Source organism: Mytilus trossulus, chromosome 7 (genome assembly GCF_036588685.1).
Source record: "Mytilus trossulus isolate FHL-02 chromosome 7, PNRI_Mtr1.1.1.hap1, whole genome shotgun sequence".
Lineage (NCBI taxonomy): Eukaryota > Metazoa > Mollusca > Bivalvia > Mytilida > Mytilidae > Mytilus > Mytilus trossulus.
The window spans coordinates 56,901,069-56,925,835 of NC_086379.1; the positions used below are offsets into that span (position 1 = coordinate 56,901,069).

Genomic DNA, 24,767 nt, shown 5'->3' on the forward strand with positions numbered 1-24,767 from the left:
AATAGGTAGATACAAACGTGACTAAAAGGACTTTGGGTACACTTCCTGTCTTCTATGTTTACGGAGCGCCCAAAGTGCCAGTTGGATATTCAAAATATATAGCGAAAACCTACCCGAGACCGCTTAAATGAGGTTGAGACCCCCCTGGTCTTTCAATGTCCATAAAATTCAACCAAATCATTGACTCTGTATATATAAAGATTGTATTAAATGGAGTTTCCAGAAAAACGTCATCTTCAATATCTACGGAGGGCTAAGATTGTCACTTTTCAGTCAAAAAATGTCCAAATTTTAGGACAAAGGGCACAGGGTGATGGTGAGAGCCCCCTGATCTCTCAATCTTTCTAATATTTAACAGACATTTAGTCAATAGGTAGATACAAACGTGACTAAAAGGACTTTGGGTACACTTCCTGTCTTCTATGTTTACGGAGCGCCCAAAGTGCCAGTTGGATATTCAAAATATATAGCGAAAACCTACCCGAGACCGCTTAAATGAGGTTGAGACCCCCCTGGTCTTTCAATGTCCATAAAATTCAACCAAATCATTGACTCTGTATATATAAAGATTGTATTAAATGGAGTTTCCAGAAAAACGTCATCTTCAATATCTACGGAGGGCTAAGATTGTCACTTTTCAGTCAAAAAATGTCCAAATTTTAGGACAAAGGGCACAGGGTGATGGTGAGAGCCCCCTGATCTCTCAATCTTTCTAATATTTAACAGACATTTAGTCAATAGGTAGATACAAACGTGACTAAAAGGACTTTGGGTACACTTCCTGTCTTCTATGTTTACGGAGCGCCCAAAGTGCCAGTTGGATATTCAAAATATATAGCGAAAACCTACCCGAGACCGCTTAAATGAGGTTGAGACCCCCCTGGTCTTTCAATGTCCATAAAATTCAACCAAATCATTGACTCTGTATATATAAAGATTGTATTAAATGGAGTTTCCAGAAAAACGTCATCTTCAATATCTACGGAGGGCTAAGATTGTCACTTTTCAGTCAAAAAATGTCCAAATTTTAGGACAAAGGGCACAGGGTGATGGTGAGAGCCCCCTGATCTCTCAATCTTTCTAATATTTAACAGACATTTAGTCAATAGGTAGATACAAACGTGACTAAAAGGACTTTGGGTACACTTCCTGTCTTCTATGTTTACGGAGCGCCCAAAGTGCCAGTTGGATATTCAAAATATATAGCGAAAACCTACCCGAGACCGCTTAAATGAGGTTGAGACCCCCCTGGTCTTTCAATGTCCATAAAATTCAACCAAATCATTGACTCTGTATATATAAAGATTGTATTAAATGGAGTTTCCAGAAAAACGTCATCTTCAATATCTACGGAGGGCTAAGATTGTCACTTTTCAGTCAAAAAATGTCCAAATTTTAGGACAAAGGGCACAGGGTGATGGTGAGAGCCCCCTGATCTCTCAATCTTTCTAATATTTAACAGACATTTAGTCAATAGGTAGATACAAACGTGACTAAAAGGACTTTGGGTACACTTCCTGTCTTCTATGTTTACGGAGCGCCCAAAGTGCCAGTTGGATATTCAAAATATATAGCGAAAACCTACCCGAGACCGCTTAAATGAGGTTGAGACCCCCCTGGTCTTTCAATGTCCATAAAATTCAACCAAATCATTGACTCTGTATATATAAAGATTGTATTAAATGGAGTTTCCAGAAAAACGTCATCTTCAATATCTACGGAGGGCTAAGATTGTCACTTTTCAGTCAAAAAATGTCCAAATTTTAGGACAAAGGGCACAGGGTGATGGTGAGAGCCCCCTGATCTCTCAATCTTTCTAATATTTAACAGACATTTAGTCAATAGGTAGATACAAACGTGACTAAAAGGACTTTGGGTACACTTCCTGTCTTCTATGTTTACGGAGCGCCCAAAGTGCCAGTTGGATATTCAAAATATATAGCGAAAACCTACCCGAGACCGCTTAAATGAGGTTGAGACCCCCCTGGTCTTTCAATGTCCATAAAATTCAACCAAATCATTGACTCTGTATATATAAAGATTGTATTAAATGGAGTTTCCAGAAAAACGTCATCTTCAATATCTACGGAGGGCTAAGATTGTCACTTTTCAGTCAAAAAATGTCCAAATTTTAGGACAAAGGGCACAGGGTGATGGTGAGAGCCCCCTGATCTCTCAATCTTTCTAATATTTAACAGACATTTAGTCAATAGGTAGATACAAACGTGACTAAAAGGACTTTGGGTACACTTCCTGTCTTCTATGTTTACGGAGCGCCCAAAGTGCCAGTTGGATATTCAAAATATATAGCGAAAACCTACCCGAGACCGCTTAAATGAGGTTGAGACCCCCCTGGTCTTTCAATGTCCATAAAATTCAACCAAATCATTGACTCTGTATATATAAAGATTGTATTAAATGGAGTTTCCAGAAAAACGTCATCTTCAATATCTACGGAGGGCTAAGATTGTCACTTTTCAGTCAAAAAATGTCCAAATTTTAGGACAAAGGGCACAGGGTGATGGTGAGAGCCCCCTGATCTCTCAATCTTTCTAATATTTAACAGACATTTAGTCAATAGGTAGATACAAACGTGACTAAAAGGACTTTGGGTACACTTCCTGTCTTCTATGTTTACGGAGCGCCCAAAGTGCCAGTTGGATATTCAAAATATATAGCGAAAACCTACCCGAGACCGCTTAAATGAGGTTGAGACCCCCCTGGTCTTTCAATGTCCATAAAATTCAACCAAATCATTGACTCTGTATATATAAAGATTGTATTAAATGGAGTTTCCAGAAAAACGTCATCTTCAATATCTACGGAGGGCTAAGATTGTCACTTTTCAGTCAAAAAATGTCCAAATTTTAGGACAAAGGGCACAGGGTGATGGTGAGAGCCCCCTGATCTCTCAATCTTTCTAATATTTAACAGACATTTAGTCAATAGGTAGATACAAACGTGACTAAAAGGACTTTGGGTACACTTCCTGTCTTCTATGTTTACGGAGCGCCCAAAGTGCCAGTTGGATATTCAAAATATATAGCGAAAACCTACCCGAGACCGCTTAAATGAGGTTGAGACCCCCCTGGTCTTTCAATGTCCATAAAATTCAACCAAATCATTGACTCTGTATATATAAAGATTGTATTAAATGGAGTTTCCAGAAAAACGTCATCTTCAATATCTACGGAGGGCTAAGATTGTCACTTTTCAGTCAAAAAATGTCCAAATTTTAGGACAAAGGGCACAGGGTGATGGTGAGAGCCCCCTGATCTCTCAATCTTTCTAATATTTAACAGACATTTAGTCAATAGGTAGATACAAACGTGACTAAAAGGACTTTGGGTACACTTCCTGTCTTCTATGTTTACGGAGCGCCCAAAGTGCCAGTTGGATATTCAAAATATATAGCGAAAACCTACCCGAGACCGCTTAAATGAGGTTGAGACCCCCCTGGTCTTTCAATGTCCATAAAATTCAACCAAATCATTGACTCTGTATATATAAAGATTGTATTAAATGGAGTTTCCAGAAAAACGTCATCTTCAATATCTACGGAGGGCTAAGATTGTCACTTTTCAGTCAAAAAATGTCCAAATTTTAGGACAAAGGGCACAGGGTGATGGTGAGAGCCCCCTGATCTCTCAATCTTTCTAATATTTAACAGACATTTAGTCAATAGGTAGATACAAACGTGACTAAAAGGACTTTGGGTACACTTCCTGTCTTCTATGTTTACGGAGCGCCCAAAGTGCCAGTTGGATATTCAAAATATATAGCGAAAACCTACCCGAGACCGCTTAAATGAGGTTGAGACCCCCCTGGTCTTTCAATGTCCATAAAATTCAACCAAATCATTGACTCTGTATATATAAAGATTGTATTAAATGGAGTTTCCAGAAAAACGTCATCTTCAATATCTACGGAGGGCTAAGATTGTCACTTTTCAGTCAAAAAATGTCCAAATTTTAGGACAAAGGGCACAGGGTGATGGTGAGAGCCCCCTGATCTCTCAATCTTTCTAATATTTAACAGACATTTAGTCAATAGGTAGATACAAACGTGACTAAAAGGACTTTGGGTACACTTCCTGTCTTCTATGTTTACGGAGCGCCCAAAGTGCCAGTTGGATATTCAAAATATATAGCGAAAACCTACCCGAGACCGCTTAAATGAGGTTGAGACCCCCCTGGTCTTTCAATGTCCATAAAATTCAACCAAATCATTGACTCTGTATATATAAAGATTGTATTAAATGGAGTTTCCAGAAAAACGTCATCTTAAATATCTACGGAGGGCTAAGATTGTCACTTTTCAGTCAAAAAATGTCCAAATTTTAGGACAAAGGGCACAGGGTGATGGTGAGAGCCCCCTGATCTCTCAATCTTTCTAATATTTAACAGACATTTAGTCAATAGGTAGATACAAACGTGACTAAAAGGACTTTGGGTACACTTCCTGTCTTCTATGTTTACGGAGCGCCCAAAGTGCCAGTTGGATATTCAAAATATATAGCGAAAACCTACCCGAGACCGCTTAAATGAGGTTGAGACCCCCCTGGTCTTTCAATGTCCATAAAATTCAACCAAATCATTGACTCTGTATATATAAAGATTGTATTAAATGGAGTTTCCAGAAAAACGTCATCTTCAATATCTACGGAGGGCTAAGATTGTCACTTTTCAGTCAAAAAATGTCCAAATTTTAGGACAAAGGGCACAGGGTGATGGTGAGAGCCCCCTGATCTCTCAATCTTTCTAATATTTAACAGACATTTAGTCAATAGGTAGATACAAACGTGACTAAAAGGACTTTGGGTACACTTCCTGTCTTCTATGTTTACGGAGCGCCCAAAGTGCCAGTTGGATATTCAAAATATATAGCGAAAACCTACCCGAGACCGCTTAAATGAGGTTGAGACCCCCCTGGTCTTTCAATGTCCATAAAATTCAACCAAATCATTGACTCTGTATATATAAAGATTGTATTAAATGGAGTTTCCAGAAAAACGTCATCTTCAATATCTACGGAGGGCTAAGATTGTCACTTTTCAGTCAAAAAATGTCCAAATTTTAGGACAAAGGGCACAGGGTGATGGTGAGAGCCCCCTGATCTCTCAATCTTTCTAATATTTAACAGACATTTAGTCAATAGGTAGATACAAACGTGACTAAAAGGACTTTGGGTACACTTCCTGTCTTCTATGTTTACGGAGCGCCCAAAGTGCCAGTTGGATATTCAAAATATATAGCGAAAACCTACCCGAGACCGCTTAAATGAGGTTGAGACCCCCCTGGTCTTTCAATGTCCATAAAATTCAACCAAATCATTGACTCTGTATATATAAAGATTGTATTAAATGGAGTTTCCAGAAAAACGTCATCTTCAATATCTACGGAGGGCTAAGATTGTCACTTTTCAGTCAAAAAATGTCCAAATTTTAGGACAAAGGGCACAGGGTGATGGTGAGAGCCCCCTGATCTCTCAATCTTTCTAATATTTAACAGACATTTAGTCAATAGGTAGATACAAACGTGACTAAAAGGACTTTGGGTACACTTCCTGTCTTCTATGTTTACGGAGCGCCCAAAGTGCCAGTTGGATATTCAAAATATATAGCGAAAACCTACCCGAGACCGCTTAAATGAGGTTGAGACCCCCCTGGTCTTTCAATGTCCATAAAATTCAACCAAATCATTGACTCTGTATATATAAAGATTGTATTAAATGGAGTTTCCAGAAAAACGTCATCTTCAATATCTACGGAGGGCTAAGATTGTCACTTTTCAGTCAAAAAATGTCCAAATTTTAGGACAAAGGGCACAGGGTGATGGTGAGAGCCCCCTGATCTCTCAATCTTTCTAATATTTAACAGACATTTAGTCAATAGGTAGATACAAACGTGACTAAAAGGACTTTGGGTACACTTCCTGTCTTCTATGTTTACGGAGCGCCCAAAGTGCCAGTTGGATATTCAAAATATATAGCGAAAACCTACCCGAGACCGCTTAAATGAGGTTGAGACCCCCCTGGTCTTTCAATGTCCATAAAATTCAACCAAATCATTGACTCTGTATATATAAAGATTGTATTAAATGGAGTTTCCAGAAAAACGTCATCTTCAATATCTACGGAGGGCTAAGATTGTCACTTTTCAGTCAAAAAATGTCCAAATTTTAGGACAAAGGGCACAGGGTGATGGTGAGAGCCCCCTGATCTCTCAATCTTTCTAATATTTAACAGACATTTAGTCAATAGGTAGATACAAACGTGACTAAAAGGACTTTGGGTACACTTCCTGTCTTCTATGTTTACGGAGCGCCCAAAGTGCCAGTTGGATATTCAAAATATATAGCGAAACCCTACCCGAGACCGCTTAAATGAGGTTGAGACCCCCCTGGTCTTTCAATGTCCATAAAATTCAACCAAATCATTGACTCTGTATATATAAAGATTGTATTAAATGGAGTATCCAGAAAAACGTCATCTTCAATATCTACGGAGGGCTAAGATTGTCACTTTTCAGTCAAAAAATGTCCAAATTTTAGGACAAAGGGCACAGGGTGATGGTGAGAGCCCCCTGATCTCTCAATCTTTCTAATATTTAACAGACATTTAGTCAATAGGTAGATACAAACGTGACTAAAAGGACTTTGGGTACACTTCCTGTCTTCTATGTTTACGGAGCGCCCAAAGTGCCAGTTGGATATTCAAAATATATAGCGAAAACCTACCCGAGACCGCTTAAATGAGGTTGAGACCCCCCTGGTCTTTCAATGTCCATAAAATTCAACCAAATCATTGACTCTGTATATATAAAGATTGTATTAAATGGAGTTTCCAGAAAAACGTCATCTTCAATATCTACGGAGGGCTAAGATTGTCACTTTTCAGTCAAAAAATGTCCAAATTTTAGGACAAAGGGCACAGGGTGATGGTGAGAGCCCCCTGATCTCTCAATCTTTCTAATATTTAACAGACATTTAGTCAATAGGTAGATACAAACGTGACTAAAAGGACTTTGGGTACACTCCCTGTCTTCTATGTTTACGGAGCGCCCAAAGTGCCAGTTGGATATTCAAAATATATAGCGAAAACCTACCCGAGACCGCTTAAATGAGGTTGAGACCCCCCTGGTCTTTCAATGTCCATAAAATTCAACCAAATCATTGACTCTGTATATATAAAGATTGTATTAAATGGAGTTTCCAGAAAAACGTCATCTTCAATATCTACGGAGGGCTAAGATTGTCACTTTTCAGTCAAAAAATGCCAAATTTTAGGACAAAGGGCACAGGGAGATGGTGAGACCCCCCTGATCTTTCAATGTCTACAAAATTTAATTAAATCATAGACTCTGTATATATGAAGGTTGAATTAGAAAGATTTCCCAGAACATTGTCATATTCGATATAATTATGGAGGGCTTATATTGTCACTTTTCTGCTAAAAACTATCAGAATTTTAGGACAAAGGGCACAGGGCAATGGTGATAGCCCTCTAATCTCTCAATCTTTGTATTTCTAAGCAGACATTTAGTTAATAGGTAGGCAGAAATAATAACCTTATGTTGGAAAGGGGCAACCATATCCCCACTTGGGGTTGTGAGAGATTAAAGAAGCAGCTGACCACAGTCTTGACAAAGAGAGAGACCGATTGAGCTCGGCAAATTGTGAGCTATGGGATGAATAAAAAAAACCAGGGTGTGATTACCACGAATTTTATATATTTTGATATGGACGATAGGATCGAAAGATCAAAAGCTGGGTTTAAAAACCATTTAATCGTGGATATTGGTTTTGGGTGAAACAAATTGATTTTATTTTGGATTGTTTTAAAGATTAAGACATCGATCCAATAGCTATTAATAGCTGGAATTAGTTGTTGAAAACGTCAAAGCCCTGAGTGGTATTGCCAAAATGAACCACCACCGATGGTAATCCCGGATGAGGAAGGATCAGTTGGATCAGTTGATCGGAACGAAGACCAACATTTTTTTAGCGTTGTTCCAACCCTATACTAGGAAGGATATTATCACCCAAGCCAAACAGCATGAGTTGATAAAGGTTAGCAGGATGTCGAAAGATCGACTACTGGATAAGTTACAGGAACAGATCAGAGAAGACAGAAAATCATTGGGGATAAAATTGAGGTACATCCACTGAAGAAAGCCTTTAAAGATGTATTTACTACCTGAAAGATGACCACTATTATTGACATGGATGTGCAGACCTTCCTTGAGGTCTCTCAGATGTCAAGAGTGGAACTTATAGACGATTGGGCATTGAAAGGATAACAAGTCAATGTGATGCTGCACTGTGAAGATTAACCCAACAGGTAAGATGGATGATAAGAACGTGGGATACTTTCACTCGGGAAACCACGGACTTGCTTGAAACCCTTGAGAAGATGGATGAAAAGATCGGAGAGAATATTGCACAGTGGACCTCTGAAAAAAGTGACTGGACATCGAAAGCAATTGTAAAATTTCAAGTCAATATTACCAACGACCGCTGCGTAGGTCACAGTACATTGATTAGCCGGCGTGGATCAAATACAAGAAGGCTGTAATCAATGTGAAAAATAACGACGAGGAGTGTTTCAAGTGGGCCATTCTTTCGGCCTTCGTAGACCCAAAACAAACGGACAGGGTTACACAGAGCTCAATCTGGTAAGCCTTAAGGATATTAATTAATTTGAGAAGGCCAATTCCACCTTGGCGATAATGTATTTAGAATAGATGATAGTGAAGTATACCCGCTGCACATTTCAAACATTGGTGAACAGCGGGAGAGAGAACTCAACTTACTGCTGATCCAAGGCTATATGTGCTTGAACTACGTTCATAGCAAGGAAGTTCTGGAAACCAACAAAGAGTGTTGCGTCAACCACAAGGCAGTCAAGATCAGAGCTGCCCAAAGAAGGGACATACCAGCTGACTTTTGTCAACAACACCCGCCCGATGAGAGTCCCTTTCGTAGTGTACGCGGACTTTGAGTGCTTTGATTTACCGATAAGGTTGAATTCAAAAACGATAAGGTTCTGTAGCAATACACAGTTTAATAGAAGTTAAGTATCGCATTATGGCCATGGTAATTTTTTAAATATGAAAGTTTTTGTACAATGAAATAGATTTTAAGATAATTGAAGAATAATATAGCCTCCTTAGTGGGGTTATATGAACATTTAGATTGTTTTTAGCATGTTTTATATGGTATGTATCTGTTTGACAGTCCGTATTTTGCTATCCGTACCACCCATAGGTCCATAAATTATTGAAGTGTTTATCAACAAATATTTATAGCTCGACCTTTTCAATTCATATTATGGAAAAACGAGCAAAAATGCATGTGTGTTTTTTTTAACCTTTCGATAGATATATGCCTATAGTTTCAGGAAACGTACAACTGTTCAAACCAACGCTTAGGGGCGTTCAAACAAACGCTTACATGTATTCAAACCTTCACTTAGGAAGGTTCACGTCAACGCTTTAAAAAGATGAACGTTTATAAAGATTACAGACCCTAAACAGTGTGAGGCGCTCGCCAGGGAGTTGCAAGAGATCAAGCGGAAGATTCAAGCCAGTAACATGCAGCATCGCCTCGAGAAGATTGGACTCAACCCTGACCTTTCCAAGGTGTTAAGCACCACCTATATACACCATCCTCGGACTTCGAGCACAGCAGTATTTGCAGATCAGTAACGATCCTTCGCCGACCACACCTTTGGATATTGATCTCTTCATCGAAAGCTAACCAGTTACTTCTGACGGCGATGATATTTTCGTGGATGGTGTGAGGTACAAAGGAACCCTTAACCTCTGGGAACTCATGGTGAAAAAGAAATCAGAATCTTTCGAGTCCGAAGTTTTTAAGACCTTGTCGACTATGCAGAGATCCTGAACAGTTACGGTGCCATGTATTAAGGAAATTAACCCTCACGAGAACCCTAAGGCGATAAAGATCTAAGTGGACGAAGATTGTGTCTCACATATAAAGCAAGATAAGCATTGTAGCGGACTTCAAACCGTGTTTCTACCCTCCTACTTTGACCAGCTCTTTAATGGCTTGGATCTGTGCAACACTGCATACCGTGCTGGAAACAATGGTGTGCGCAACGCGATTATGGCGATCATCGATGCAATAAAGAAAGGTGAACACATCAGCATCAAGGAATATAAGCAACTCCATCGTAATATCCTCAATTAAGAAAGGTTTTGTTTGAAAGTATGCATACGGTGGTAGAAGTTTTTTTGACACTATCGCATGTTCACCTCCTCTGCTGCCAAGACATTGAAAAGTAGGCCTATGAGCACTGCCACCAATGCAGCCATGATAGGAGTGGTAGGTGGTAGTCGTCAACCATGTCGTTGACAAAGTGACCCGCACTCGAAAACCCATTGACTAACGCAGCAAGCCCAATCAACAGCTCAGTGTTAAACGCAGAAATCCCAACAACCAAACCCAGTTAAACAATTTCATCTCTGGTCGTGGCATCGGTACCATCCCAACTTCCTCCAATGTTATAAATAAATACATAATGTCTGACATCCTTCCAATCACAGAAGGGTTGACCATCGATGAAAGTCTTCAAAAATATTAATACTAGGTTCACGAATTCGAACCTTAAGCCGGCGCTCAACTTACCAACTCTGGAGCGTCACTCCTGCAGACGAAAACATGATGCAACTGTACAAAACCATCCAGAAAAAATCCAGAGTCCTCTGTGGATTTCGCATGAGACAGTGTGATTTCATAGTCGTTCCCCAAGCCTCACAGTTTAACTGCCGCCTAGCTGCCAATAGTGGTCGCGAAAAGCCAAGATATATTATCGTTGCCTTTCAAACCGACAGAGATAATGACAAAACCCATAATGCTTCCGTGTTCAATCGCTGTCGATTGCAAAATATCCATGTCACCCTCAAAGCTGAACGCTACTCAGCCGTCGACTTTAATGCCGTTTTTTTTCACAAAACAAGGTTGCCATAGTGTTCAAGGAGGATGTAGACTTCAGAAAGAAATTTTACAACATTGACACCCTCCTTAGTAACGGTGATGTCGACCCCTCTGATTTCATTGACATATAGCCGCTGTTGGTCATTGATGTAAGTCATCAGTCCGAGCGGACATCCAGATTCGAGCGGAATTCGAGCGGAATTCGAGAGTTATGTTCCCGCCAACACCGAATTGCACTTCCAATCTCCGTAGGAGTCCTAGGCCTCCAGTTCGAATCGGTCGGTCAGTAGTTGAACGTCGTGTTTTAATAAATAAATGGACACCACACTGTTGAAGCAAATCGTCCACAACACAGACCAAAAACAAGGGTTTTCCATCCTTGTCTCTAGAAACGACAGTCGCATTTTTACTCGGCTCAACCCCCTCCCCAAACTACAATTTAAGGAATCGAACACCACATTGGGATTTAAGCGACAGCTCTACACATTTGATCGGGCAACAAATGTTACAAAGAGGGTGAATACATTGTTAGCATCAGAAGCATCAACAGCATCCTGGTGAACAGTGGCATCATCAATAGCAGCTACATACACGGCTCCCAACAGTCCACTATCTGAAGCTTCCCCCCGCAATCGATCCCGGGGTAAAGATCATTCAACCCCCCCCCCCCCCAAAAAAAAATGGTGTACTTACCCGTGATCTTGAGAACCATCAATCGCATGCAGACATACCTCACCAATCCAGACGGCGATCATCCACAATCTCCGCAGAGAACATCTCACCATCCGCTTCCATCTTCGCGAGGCATGAATAAATAGTCTATCGAAATACGGTTTGAACTATAAAAGGTCAATCTAAATATTACAGAGAGCAGACAAAAAAGGTTTCCCGGTCACCATTCGTTTATCCCTCACAAACCTGCATGGTGAACACAAGATGATGCTTACCCCGCGACAGATTGAAAAGATCACCAAGCTTCTACGAAATGGTTCTAGTGGAAAAAAGCACTAACCAATTGAAAAAAAAACATTCAAAAAGAAAGTGGATTCCTATATCCATGTTAGCGGAAAGGGCAATGCGAGCCTTTCCTATGTTGGCGAACACAATTCATGTCAGCATGAGGTGTTGGAGCTCTAAGTTGTCTGTGTGAAATAGCGATCAACAATGCATTTGGACCTGGATTTTACATCAAAAGGGGTGGTTGTGTGAGCTGTGTGAAGGTGTGTGATAAAGGTCTGTATATTTTCCCTTCAACCTATAGTGACGGTTTGTATTTTAAACTAGGTCATCGATTCTACTAGGCCTAGGGTTCTGGTCTGATCTGATCTGCAGCAAACAGTCCGTTCAAGAACATTCCACTTTTGATACAATCTTTATATATATAAAATTTATGATTTGGTTGAATTTAATGGAAATTGAAAGACCAGGGGGGTCTCACCCTCATTTAAGCGGTCTCCAGTAGCTTTTCACTAAATATTTTGAATATCCAACTGGTACTTTGAGCGCTCCGTAAACATAAAAGACAGGAAGTCTATCCAAATTCCTTTTAGTCACGTGTGTATCTACCTATTGACTAAATGTCTGCATAATATTAGAAAGATTGAGCAATTAGGGGGCTCTCACCATTGCCCTGTGCCCTTTGTCCTAAATTTTTTATAATTTTTAGCTGAAAAGTGACAATACAAGCCCTCCATAGATATCAAATATGACTGTATTCTCGGCAATTCTTCTGTTACAACCTTCATATATACATAGTCTATGATTTATTTAAATTTTGTGGATATTGAAAGACCAGGGGTGTCTCACCCTCATTTAAGCGGTCTCAGGTAGCTTTTCACTATCTATTTTGAATATCCAACTGGCACTTTGGGCGCTCCGTAAACATTAAAGACAGGAAGTGTATCCCAATTCCTTTCAGTCAAGTGTGAATCTACCTTTTGACTAAATGTCTGCATAATATTGGAAAGATTGAGCAATTAGGGGGCTCTCACCATCGCCCTGTGCCCTTTGTCCTAAAATTTTGATATTTTTTAGCTGAAAAGTGACAATACAAGCCCTCCATAGATATCGAATATGACATTATTCTATGCAATCCTTCTGATACAACCTTTATTTATACAGAGTCTATGATTTACTTAAATTTTGTGTACATTGAAAGACCAGGGAGGTCTCACCCTCATTTGAGCGGTCTCAGGTAGCTTTTCACTATTTATTTTGAATATCCAACTGGCACTTTGAGCGCTCCGTAAACATAAAAGACAGGAAGTCTATCCAAATTCCTTTTATTCACGTGTGTATCTACCAATTGACTAAATGTCTGCATACTATTAGAAAGATTGAGCAATTAGGAGGCTCTCACCATTGCCCTGTGCCCTTTGTCCTAAAATTTTTATAATTTTTAGCTGAAAAGTGACAATACAAGCCCTCCATAGATATCAAATATGACTGTATTCCCGGCAATTCTTCTGTTACAACCTTTATATATACGTAGTCTATGATTTACATAAATTTTGTGGATATTGAAAGACCAGGGGTGTCTCACCCTCATTTAAGCGGTCTCAGGTAGCTTTTCACTATCTATTTTGAATATCCAACTGGCATTTTGGGCGCTCCGTAAACATTAAAGACAGGAAGTTTATCCAAATTCCTTTCAGTCAAGTTTGTATCTACCTTTTGACTAAATGTCTGCATAATATTGGAAAGATTGAGCAATTGGGGGCTCTCACCATCGCCCTGTGCCCTTTGTCCTAAAATTTTGATAATTTTTAGCTGAGAAGTGACAATACAAGCCCTCCATAGATATCGAATATGACAGTATTCTAGGCAATCCTTCTGATACAACCTTTATATATACATGGTCTATGATTTACTTAAATTTTGTGGACATTGAAAGACCAGGGGGGTCTCACCCTCATTTAAGCGGTCTCAGGTAGCTTTTCACTATCTATTTTGAATATCCAACTGGCACTTTGGGTGCTCCGTAAACATTAAAGACAGGAAGTCTACCCTACTTCCTTTTAGTCACGTGTGTATCGACCTATTGACTAAATGTCTGCATAATATTAGAAAGATTGAGCAATTAGGGTGCTCCCACCATTGCCCTGTGCCCTTTGTCCTAAAATTTTTATAATTTTTAGCTGAAAAGTGACAATACAAGCCCTCCATAGATATCGAATATGACATTATTCTCGGCAATCCTTCTGATACAACCTTTAAATATACAGAGTCTATGATTTACTTAAATTTTGTGGACATTGAAAGACCAGGGAGGTCTCACCCTCATTTGAGCGGTCTCAGGTAGCTTTTCACTATTTATTTTGAATATCCAACTGGCACTTTGAGCGCTCAGTAAACATAAAAGACAGGAAGTCTATCCAAATTCCTTTTAGTCACGTGTGTCTATCTACCTAAGCGGTCTCAGGTAGCTTTTCACTATATATTTCTTTTATGGGCTTTCCATAAATATTTCTATTTATAATCCTGATTGTTTTCTAGAGTAATCGTTTTTTGTTTTTGTTTTTAAGAAAAATCCTGTATAAATGTACTGTACTTCTTTGATTTTTTTTTTATTGACAACAATCTTTATTACATTTAGACAAATATGCAAATTAGAAAAGGGTTTATATTCGAGAACAACGAGAATTTGCGACAGCTTGAAGAGGTCATGAAACTATCTCCTACGTATCTTATCAGTTCTTTTAACTATCAAAATCATGCTTTTAATGTTATTAAGTATTATTCTTTTTTTTATTTTCAACTTAATTTTGAATATCCAACCGACTGCTAGCAGCTGGTTGGATATTGAATATCGAATATCGAATAACGAACCGGCTGCTAACTTCACACACATCAAGAACTGTAACTTTTTGTATGAGATTTCGAGAGAAATATCGGTTTTCATCTCACCTCTGTAATTCAGACCTTAATATACAACAAAGTTTTGTCATATAAATAACATTTTTTCTACTTTTAAACCATATTTTGAGAATAAAATTCAATAGTCGGCGCACATTCCGGTTAATTATTGACTTACCAAATGTACATCGACTACAAGTTGGCATATGTTTAATTGGCTTGTAAGGTTTAAATCAAAAGTTAATATTGGGAAAACAAATCTTCTCATGCTTTGAAATTGCAAAGTTATAATAAACCGCTTTAATAATTCGAAAATCTTTATTAACTATGTACTAGCAAGTATTGAAATGTCAACAACATAAAAAGTACATCAAATTTGCTTTCTCCTGTATCTATATGTATTTCATTAAATAACATATAAACTAATTATAACCGAGAGTATATCCTGGAAAGCCAATGCTTAACCATCGATCATAAAAAGCTCTTTTGATGATTAGTTTATTAATGGTAATATAGATATATGTTTGGTTCGTAATATTATGTTCATAACAAGATTTTTTGTATGTAACCGCATATCTTTTTTGGTCCTGTAGGGATTTTTGACAAAAATAAAATTGAGGTAATGAAATTTTGTATCATATTAACAATTTTCCTCAAAGATTGATTCTGTCATTTACTTATATTGGTTTTCTCTTTTGCACCATCAGATAAAAAAAATAATACAACCTCCATGTTTATCGCAAAATTAAAACAATTTTCAGCATTAAGCTCAACCAAGTGACACCATTCAAATTTGACAAATAAGCGGGAAATACACCGAGGGATAACATTAAATAGATTCTTACTTTATTCTACTCGGGCTTATTCTAAACAAAAGAAATCATTCATTTGTATAAGGGAACACATATTCGAGAACTATTCCGATGCCATTAGAAATTACTCACAAACCTTTCATTTATATTTATCGTCTCTTAAATTTTTCTTAATGTAAAAATGAAAATGGGGTATGATTGCCAACAAATATAAATTAAAGATATTTATATACTCACTGATGTGAATTCATAAAGGTTGCGTTGTAGGATAGTCATGTTTAAATTGAATCTAAAGATTTTGTTCAATTAGGTAATTGTTTGAAAACTTTGTTTCCCTTCCTTCAAACATCACCCTATCATCAAATATTTTTTATACCAATACTTTAATCTGATCTCCAATTCACACAGATATTGACCACTGTCCGGATGCAAGTGCAGAAGAAGAGAGAGCAGAAATCATTCACTTGGCGAAAGAATTAGGTAGAAATAGGGAAATTTCAGAGGAAAAAGCAGCAAAGCTGGCCGCTGCTAAAATCGCTCAAGGAGAACACCATAGTTCAATGTGGTATAAAGTAAATGCCAGGCGAGGCTTTTCAGGAGGCCATAAACTTATACCTAAGATCAATTCTACACTCAAAGAGGTTAGTTTCTCAGACCTTTCTTTGCTTAACCATAAAATCTATGTTATCAATATATCAGCAATTCCGAAAATTATCTATCAAATAATCTGCACAACAATGTTTTAAAATAATGCAGTTGTGTTAGCTTATCTGTCTTAAACAGGTCGTAACACTTTTTTCAATATTGTTGAAAACATTATTACTCAATAATTCAACGAGCGACCGACATGTTTAACTTAAACAAGTGCATTTCTTATATTACCTTGCTAGAAAGAAGTTTGTTCAAATTAGTACAGAGACATAAACTACGAAATACTGCCACTAAATCAAAATTCTAATTTATTAACAAATTCGATTATGTCAATTAATCAATAAATGATCATGAACATGCAAAACATGATCAATTATTGTGCCCACATTTTTTTTTATTCAATACTTATTTTATGGGATTTTCCATTGTTTTGCTTTAACTCGAAACACAAATTATACAAAATTTTTTTACGTAGGTAAATAGAGATTTCTGAAGTCGAGCCTTTAACAGTTTTATGCAATCTAGTCTTGTTAAAAAAAAAATCATTACTTTCAATCGTTTTATGTCTGAACTACAAGATAAGCTAATGATGAGCCATTGTAAATACTGTGGATTCCTTATTATTCGTTGGATACCAATTTTCGTGGGTTTCGTGGGTTCAGATGAACCACGAATTCAAATTTTCAACGAATACACTTATTCAATAGGCTTTTTATACAGAAATTGGCAAAACCACGAAATCAAATATCCACGAATATGCAAATTTTTAGCAATCCACGAAAATTGATACCCACGAAAATAAATGAATCCACAGTATTACGGACAACACCATTCTATGAATAACCAACTTAAAAAAGAATTGTAATGAAAAATCACCATTTCAAATCCCGCTTATGTTTTGAAAGCCACAGCTATCTGGGTCCTTGTCTTTTAGATTGTTTCATTAAAAGAACAGTTTTGATTTTGTAGAGAACAAAAATTGTGCTTGAGCATTTTTTCAAGTGAATAGATATGTATTGGCAGCTGGAGAAAGTCAAAGTAATGGTATAATTTTATCACTGTCGATTGAACTGATATTAAATTAAAACACATTTGATCATTTTATTGAATTTGTGAATGTGCTTTTCATTTCAGCTTTATGAAAATGTAAAAATGAGGCAGTCTCAAATGTTGTCCGACATAGCATCTACTGCAAGCATCAATTTCATCGATCTCAGTGACGGAGGAACAACTGCTGTAGTCGAGTTCACCGCTTCCTCGTGTGCCGTACTTGAAAATGAAGGCAAGGTCAGAATAGGAGTTAGGCGTATTGGAAGAATGGATATACCAGTTACAGTACTGTAAGAGCGATTGATGTTTACTAATTAATTAGTGTAAAGCAAAAAAGTCATCTCAAGGATTCATTCTAATTTCCACTGACAAAGACGAGAAAACTTATAAGTCAAAATCAAATTGTCAACGACATGGCAAAATTAAAAAAGTAAAACCGACCAATAGACAATTAATAATATACTGAACTCAAGATACGTTTCTATTAAATCAACTAAATATTGTATTATCCATTATCTCTTTGTTTTGTGATTACAGCTTAACAACAAATTGTCAAAATTTAAAGTCCAGTGGAAGTAATTTTTGACATGATGATTTATCTAAAAAGGGCAACAATAACTGTATTTAAACGATGTTTATACCTTATAAACCGATTAAGACACCAAAGGAAGGGAATGAACAAAGTTCAAAACGTCAAAATATATGTAAAAACACAATCGTTAAAATTATAGATAAGACTAGTATTTAGGTATATGCAGATCTACCACTACGAAAACATTTGGCTAATGAGATATGACACAAATATATCCAATTGGTCAACCAATGATTTGTGATGAACGTAAAACTTATTAGTAATTGAGATGACGAACCTGCATACAGTTAGGCTCAAAGGTATGTTACTGCCAGGAAATTTGAGGTTGACAATAGGAGAGTAAAAATTGTCACGTTGCCATAAGATTCTAGATTGACGTCGTCAATATGTGGAAATATCGAGAAAGATATCAAGATATGGAGCAAACTTCAGGTTTTGGTAGTAATATTTCTGCCAAGTTCACCAGAATATTTTGTAATCAAATGCAATCACTCATTGAAATGTGGATAATTGAGTCATAGTAATTGGCAAGATATTACTTTTTTCTTGAGAAGTTTTGCATATTTTATGCGTCATATAAGTACAAAAACAAATTGGCTAGTAGAGAAGCACAACTAGTATTCATTGAAATACCTGTTGAAATATCTAATCACCAAACTCAACAAATATGCTGTCGATCAAATAGGAAATCATTTTGATATCATCCTCGGTGAATTGGGTTTTGGTTAAATGAGTATTAAGAGTATCATATTCTAAAAACAAATATATCAAGGTTATGCTTTTAAGCTTCCTAAATGTCTAAATATGATCACAAAATTGAAAGGCAACAGTACTTTGTAAAATTTTGCGTTGATTTGAAAAATTGGGACCCTTTATACCTTGTTGTTTGGTGTGAGCCAAGGCTCCGTACTTTGACCTGTAATGGTTTACTTTTTTTGAATTGCTATTTGGATGGAGAGTTGTATCGCACTCACACCGCATATTCCTATATCTCAATATTTATTGGAGTCGAACGCTTTATACATAATCCCCAATGTTGTTCAATAACATTAACGGTACCAATTGTCCTGAACGAGATGCGCATTTCGGCAATACATGTCTCTTCAGTGATGCTCATGGCCAAAATATTTGAAATCCAAAGCTTATATGAAAGATGTTCAAATGTTGTTCCATGGATAGTCAACAAAACCGAAATGGCTGTGAATTTTTGTTTGACTCGACCCTATCTATAAGAAACAATAAGGAAGTCAATTAACACTGTATGGTCAATCCTTGTGTATTAGTAAAGTTTATTTTTTAATCATATATGTCATCGTTTTTTTTAAGTATTATTTTTTTTAATTACAGAGTGGAAACTATTGATGGAACAGCTGACGCCGGTAGCGATTATAAACCATTGAAGGAATATGTAGAATTTGCACCCAACGAATCATTACGTGAGGTATATGTTGAAATTGTGGATGATGATATATGGGAACCAGATGAATTTTTCTTCATTAAATTATATCTTCCAGAGGAAAAAAAGCAAAGTGATGTCGTCATAGGGAAGGTCTCCATAAATCAAATAACTATTATTAACGATGACGGTAAGACAATATATATTTAAATGACAGTGAATTGTCTCGAGAGAAAATCTATATGGGAAGTTAAACAAAATATCAGTCTTTCAATATAATTTTTGTTAATCTGTTATTCTTTGATGTTTTAACTGTCTGTCTGTTGTTTACTTCAACACGCGTTGTTCGTACATCTTGAAACGGTTACATCTGTCTGAAGAACTTGGTTTGATATTTTCTTTATTAAGAGTAGCTGCGGAACCGTAGCTCATAGGTCCTTATGTTATTTTTTGACTATTTGTGGTCCGCAAATAGTCAAAAAATAACATAAGGACCTATGAGCTACGGTTCCGCAGCTATATTAAGAGTCAACATATTTTTTGTAAACTTATTTGTATACTACTATAATGGTGTAAAATGTGACAGGTAAAAGATGAACGAGAGACACCAGAGGGAGAGTCAAACATAAATCGAAAACAAACTGACAACGCCATGGCTAAAAACGAAAAAGACGAACAGACAAACAATAATACACATGACACAACATAGAAAACTAGAATGAATATTCATTACTACCTGCCTATATGTTTTCTTCCTATCAATATAGGAAATCTTGCAAATAATGTCAAGTTACTTGTTCAAATTATACTCTCAATTTCATTTTCGAATAGCCAACACTTTCAGTTGAATTAGTTCATAATTGAAAATGAAACCTATGAATGTTTGACCTGACATTTTTTCAAACTTATTATCAATATTCAATAAAAAATTAAACGGCTTTTCTGGTATCTTTATGCAAAACAACGAGAAAACATGTCACTAGAACTTGAGTAAGACGTATCGCATCGGTCAACCATAACATTTGAAATACTAGTACCTCATTGGTTTCAAAGATTCTTAAATACTAGTCATCAAAAACCTCAAAATGGTCCAATTTCATATCAGTTTGAATTGTTTAAAAAATTCTTTAAAAATGTATAAAAATGTATGCAAAGATTTATTTTTTGAATAATGGCAACAGTAGTATACCGTTGTTCGAAGGTCACAAATCGATTGAGAGAAAAACAATCCGGGTTACAAATTAACACTGAGGTAAACACATCAACTAAAAGAGAAAACAACAAAACAACAGATACACTGAAGTGCAAAAAGGTATAACACAGTAAATGAATATAGTAAGTCAATATCAGGATAATCAACAACCATATACTAGTAGCTTTGTAAAACAACTACTCCTATATTCGAATATCTTTTTGGTATTTCAGAACCTGGGAAATTTGAATTTTCAAAGCCAAGTTACATCGTTCGTGAAAGCAATTCAACTGCTCAAGTAATTATAAAAAGAATAAATGGAGCTGATGGGTCAGTATCGATCAAATGGAAGACAACTGATATGTCAGCGAAACATAACGTTGATTTCATCGGGGGACAAGGAGATCTTACTTTCAACCATGGAGAAACCAGTAAAACATTGTCTTTTGCCATTATGGATTCTATGGTATGCTTTTAGATTAAGATAAATCTAGTTTAGTATTATATATTATTCAGGTTTTTGTGATATGGCTGTCGAAAGTAGAAATCTCCCTGACAATAAAAGGGAACATCAAAGATCAGAGTGTGTCCTTCAATTATTGTTACTACTAGTTATATACTAGTCAACAAAAGAAACGATACACGACTTTGAAATAAAATTGATCAAAAAGTATAAAATATAAAACAAAATGAGATACACTATTTTAAAAAGCTTTCATTTGCAATGTATGCACATTTAATAATGAAAATCAAAACTTGTCGGAAAGTATCTAAATTCCGTGAAAACGATCATAGGGTGCAAATCAGTTTTGCGGAAAGTTGAATAAAAAATCGACACATAATTTTCTTAGTACTAAATAAAATTTCAAATTTTTGAAAAAATATTCAATATGCTTATCAGGTTATGTTCATGTTGTAACTAATGGGTTGAAATATTGCTTTTTCATTTTTTGGGGAAAAAAGTGTTTTTTTGAAATCTCAAAAAATGCAAAAACATTTTTTTTATTTTCGTCTCAAATCAATGCTTTAGATATGAAAACAACACACCGTAAATTTTAAACCTTTCGGATTAGTTTTAAGATTGTTACCGCTTTTTGAATATCAATTTACACATACTGTCTATGGTCAATCAGTTGATAATGTAAACATTTTAACGATTTCTCGTGGTGCCGAACTTTGCTTATCAAATAAACGAATAAACTGTATGATTTTTAAAAACAAATTAATGGCAAACACTGTTTTTACCTTTAAATGAGAGGTTGGCATCAATAGTTGGAACTTTTGTTTTTAAATTTGTCGCTTTATGGAAATTTTGTAAAAAAAAACAAAAATTCGCAAAAAAATGTCACGTAAGCAAAAAAAAATGTTTTTTTAAACGGATTTATATTTCCATAATGATTAAGTATTACTACCTTCAATAACGGTCCAATGAACGGAAAACTTGTCACGCCTCCTTAAATCATAAGATAAGAAAGCAAATAATAATAATAATATGGGACTTAAAAGAAGAAATGCGAAACCAGATTCTACTACAAATTCACCATTACAATTGGCCAACAATTAATTTAAAAAGTGCAACTGTAAACATAATTATTGAATAGTAAGCTCAAAACAATGCTTTACTCTAATACAAAAATTAACATACATAAAGTTAGGAATGTTTAAAAAAAAAGTTTTGCTCTTTTCAGTTACCAGAAAGGGATCACAGTTTTCAGGTAGAGATATTTGGTCCTGATGGAGGGGCTCAAGTCGGAAAAATAGGGAAAACTATTGTTACGTTAGTCACAGATGCAGGTAAATACATTAATACATGTAACTTAGATGATTTTGAAGCCTCGCATCGATTTCAAATGCAGTTTTCATAGCACTTACATTGACAAATGCGTCATAGCCAAATCTTTTAAAATCGTTTTTAACGTCTCCAATACCTGATAATATGCCTTGTGTGTATTTAATCCATTCATTAAGCTATGCATTTACACATGAATTTATTTGGTGAAGAGACAATAATCGTATCGTATACATATGAGTTCAATAGCACTTGAGTTCTTTGCTACTTGCATTTTGTTAAGATAAATTATTAAAAGTATTATTGTTTTTACTGTATTTCATGAGATTGTTCAAAGAAAGAACGATAATGTCTTGTATACGGTTTGAATTGTTTTGTTGTAAACAATCATGAATTGATAAAGTGAAACTCAATTACCTAACTTTAATATATCTATAGGAAGATAGGCCTTTGATTTTTTTTTTCAACTGCATATTTTTGTCTGAACTCGGAGAAAAGTTCTTGTTGTTCATACACCCATAGATGACATCTGTTATATTGAACCTTAATAGATAACTTCCATACGAATCAAAGTTTAAAAGAATCTGAATGTTTACTGCTTTTAGCGATTTATTCTAGGCGGATACGAGAATTTTGGCAGAGTTCTGGTAATCAGTGCGATGGGTTTTTATTCAAATGTATATAGGAAGGAGAGATAACTTAACATTAACTCTCAGGACCGATGATGATGTACATCGAACGAATAGAAAACAAATGTAATATTTCTGACTTGATATAGACATTTCTTCTGTGGAAAATTGTGGATTAAACTTTTAATTTCAATTTAGGCAAATTAAAGGGTTTGTTTTTGTATACATGTACTATGATGTGTATTTAGATTATAAAAATGATACAGAAACATGTGTATTGGTTTTCTCATGGTAAATTTGCGGCGTAATATATGACTTGTGTGACAATTGTCTTTAAATGTTTTTGAACTTTCAGAATTTGACGGCCTTGTGTCAAGAATTGCAAATCAAACAAAACAGAACCTTGACGGTATTCGTCTAGATTCATCGTCATGGAAGCAACAGTTTCACGAAGCCATGAATGTCAATGGTGGAGACATAGATGAGGCATCTGCATTTGATTATATCATGCATTTTCTCTCATTTTTCTGGAAGGTAATTCTATGATTCTATTTTGTACTATTATACAGCGAATGAAAAAAATCTCTGCCAAACTTATCCTGCAGCGTCAGCTATTAAACGCCCCGAAATGACAAATGTCAAACAAATCAAACGAGAAAATTTATATATGAACAAAATATTTACGACAACCAAGGAATCCGAGGCTACTGATTTGGGACAGGCATATACAGGTTATAACATCTTTAAGCAAATTTATCATAAGACATGTTTTTTTTTTTTTTTTTTTTTTTTTTTTTATTTCAAACGCTTTTGTGAGCCAACATGTGTTCCTGTGAAAATGTTCCAGTGGAACTAATATCAGAGGAAATATGTTCAGGGATAACTTGTTTCACAAATAACTTCTATATGATTTGTTACATCTCTATAAAATAAGTTCCACACTTTACCTGGTGAACTAAGTACCGGGTTAATGACATTTCTTCTTTACCTAGTGAAATAAATTCCGGGTATATGAGATTTGTTCCTTACCTTATAAAATAAGTTCATGGTTTTTGAGATGTGTTCCTCACCTGGTGAAATAAGTTACTTGTCTGTGGAATATGTTCCACTTGTTAAACAAGTTATCGTATATACTGAGCATTTGTCATCAGTGAGTTTTAAGTTATAGTTCAAGTGCATTATAAAAATAAGTATTATATTGATGAAATAATAAAATAAAAAGTGTAATCATCCAATTCGGTTCCTGGGTAGTATATCGAATGTTTTATCATATACTCCATAAAAACATCACTTTTGAGCCAGAAAAGAGTAGAATAAGAAAAATCATTAAGAAATAAGAAAATAAATATAGTAAGAGATGAATATTATGTACTAAGTGACTGATCAATTAGACTGTATCAAAAAACATGTAGAAACGAAAGACACACGCTATTTTGAAACTGTGCCATGACCTGAGTATATGTATGACGTAAATGTTTTTGCAATTATTGACCTTCAAAACTGTTGGTCGTTATACCACCTGGTGAAAGTGACTTGTGTTCAAAAACACTTTTTATGCGAATGATATCAGAATGATATGTTTTTCTCTTGAGGACGCTGAAATGTTTGGATTTGAAATACTTTAGAAATTATAAGTTGTGAATTCATATAAATGCATTTCAACATTGAATCTTAAACGGATTGTACGGTTGGGGATCAACAGTTAGTTCAGCTGGAGTTTTTAATAGCAAGTAGTCGAATATCAATTTAAACGTATCACCATAACAGTACAGTAAGTTTCATTTCTCATTTAATGATTGTACTAGAGCCTGGAGATTGCTTTGGATACTCCAATTTATCTATA

General features: G+C 36.0%; 1 protein-coding gene across 5 annotated transcripts in view; it reads left to right on the forward strand.

The window, feature by feature from the left end:
* Positions 1-24,767, forward strand: part of LOC134725380 (sodium/calcium exchanger 3-like) — a 136,955-nt gene that overhangs the window by 108,236 nt on the left and 3,952 nt on the right. For all 5 annotated transcript variants that reach the window (XM_063589152.1, XM_063589154.1, XM_063589156.1 and 2 more), the window contains 6 exons: positions 16,034-16,266; positions 17,411-17,616; positions 19,266-19,504; positions 20,740-20,972; positions 22,195-22,300; positions 23,280-23,458. In XM_063589152.1, coding sequence (XP_063445222.1) covers positions 16,034-16,266; positions 17,411-17,616; positions 19,266-19,504; positions 20,740-20,972; positions 22,195-22,300; positions 23,280-23,458 — 1,196 coding nt within the window. The remainder of the gene's footprint in view (positions 1-16,033; positions 16,267-17,410; positions 17,617-19,265; positions 19,505-20,739; positions 20,973-22,194; positions 22,301-23,279; positions 23,459-24,767) is intronic.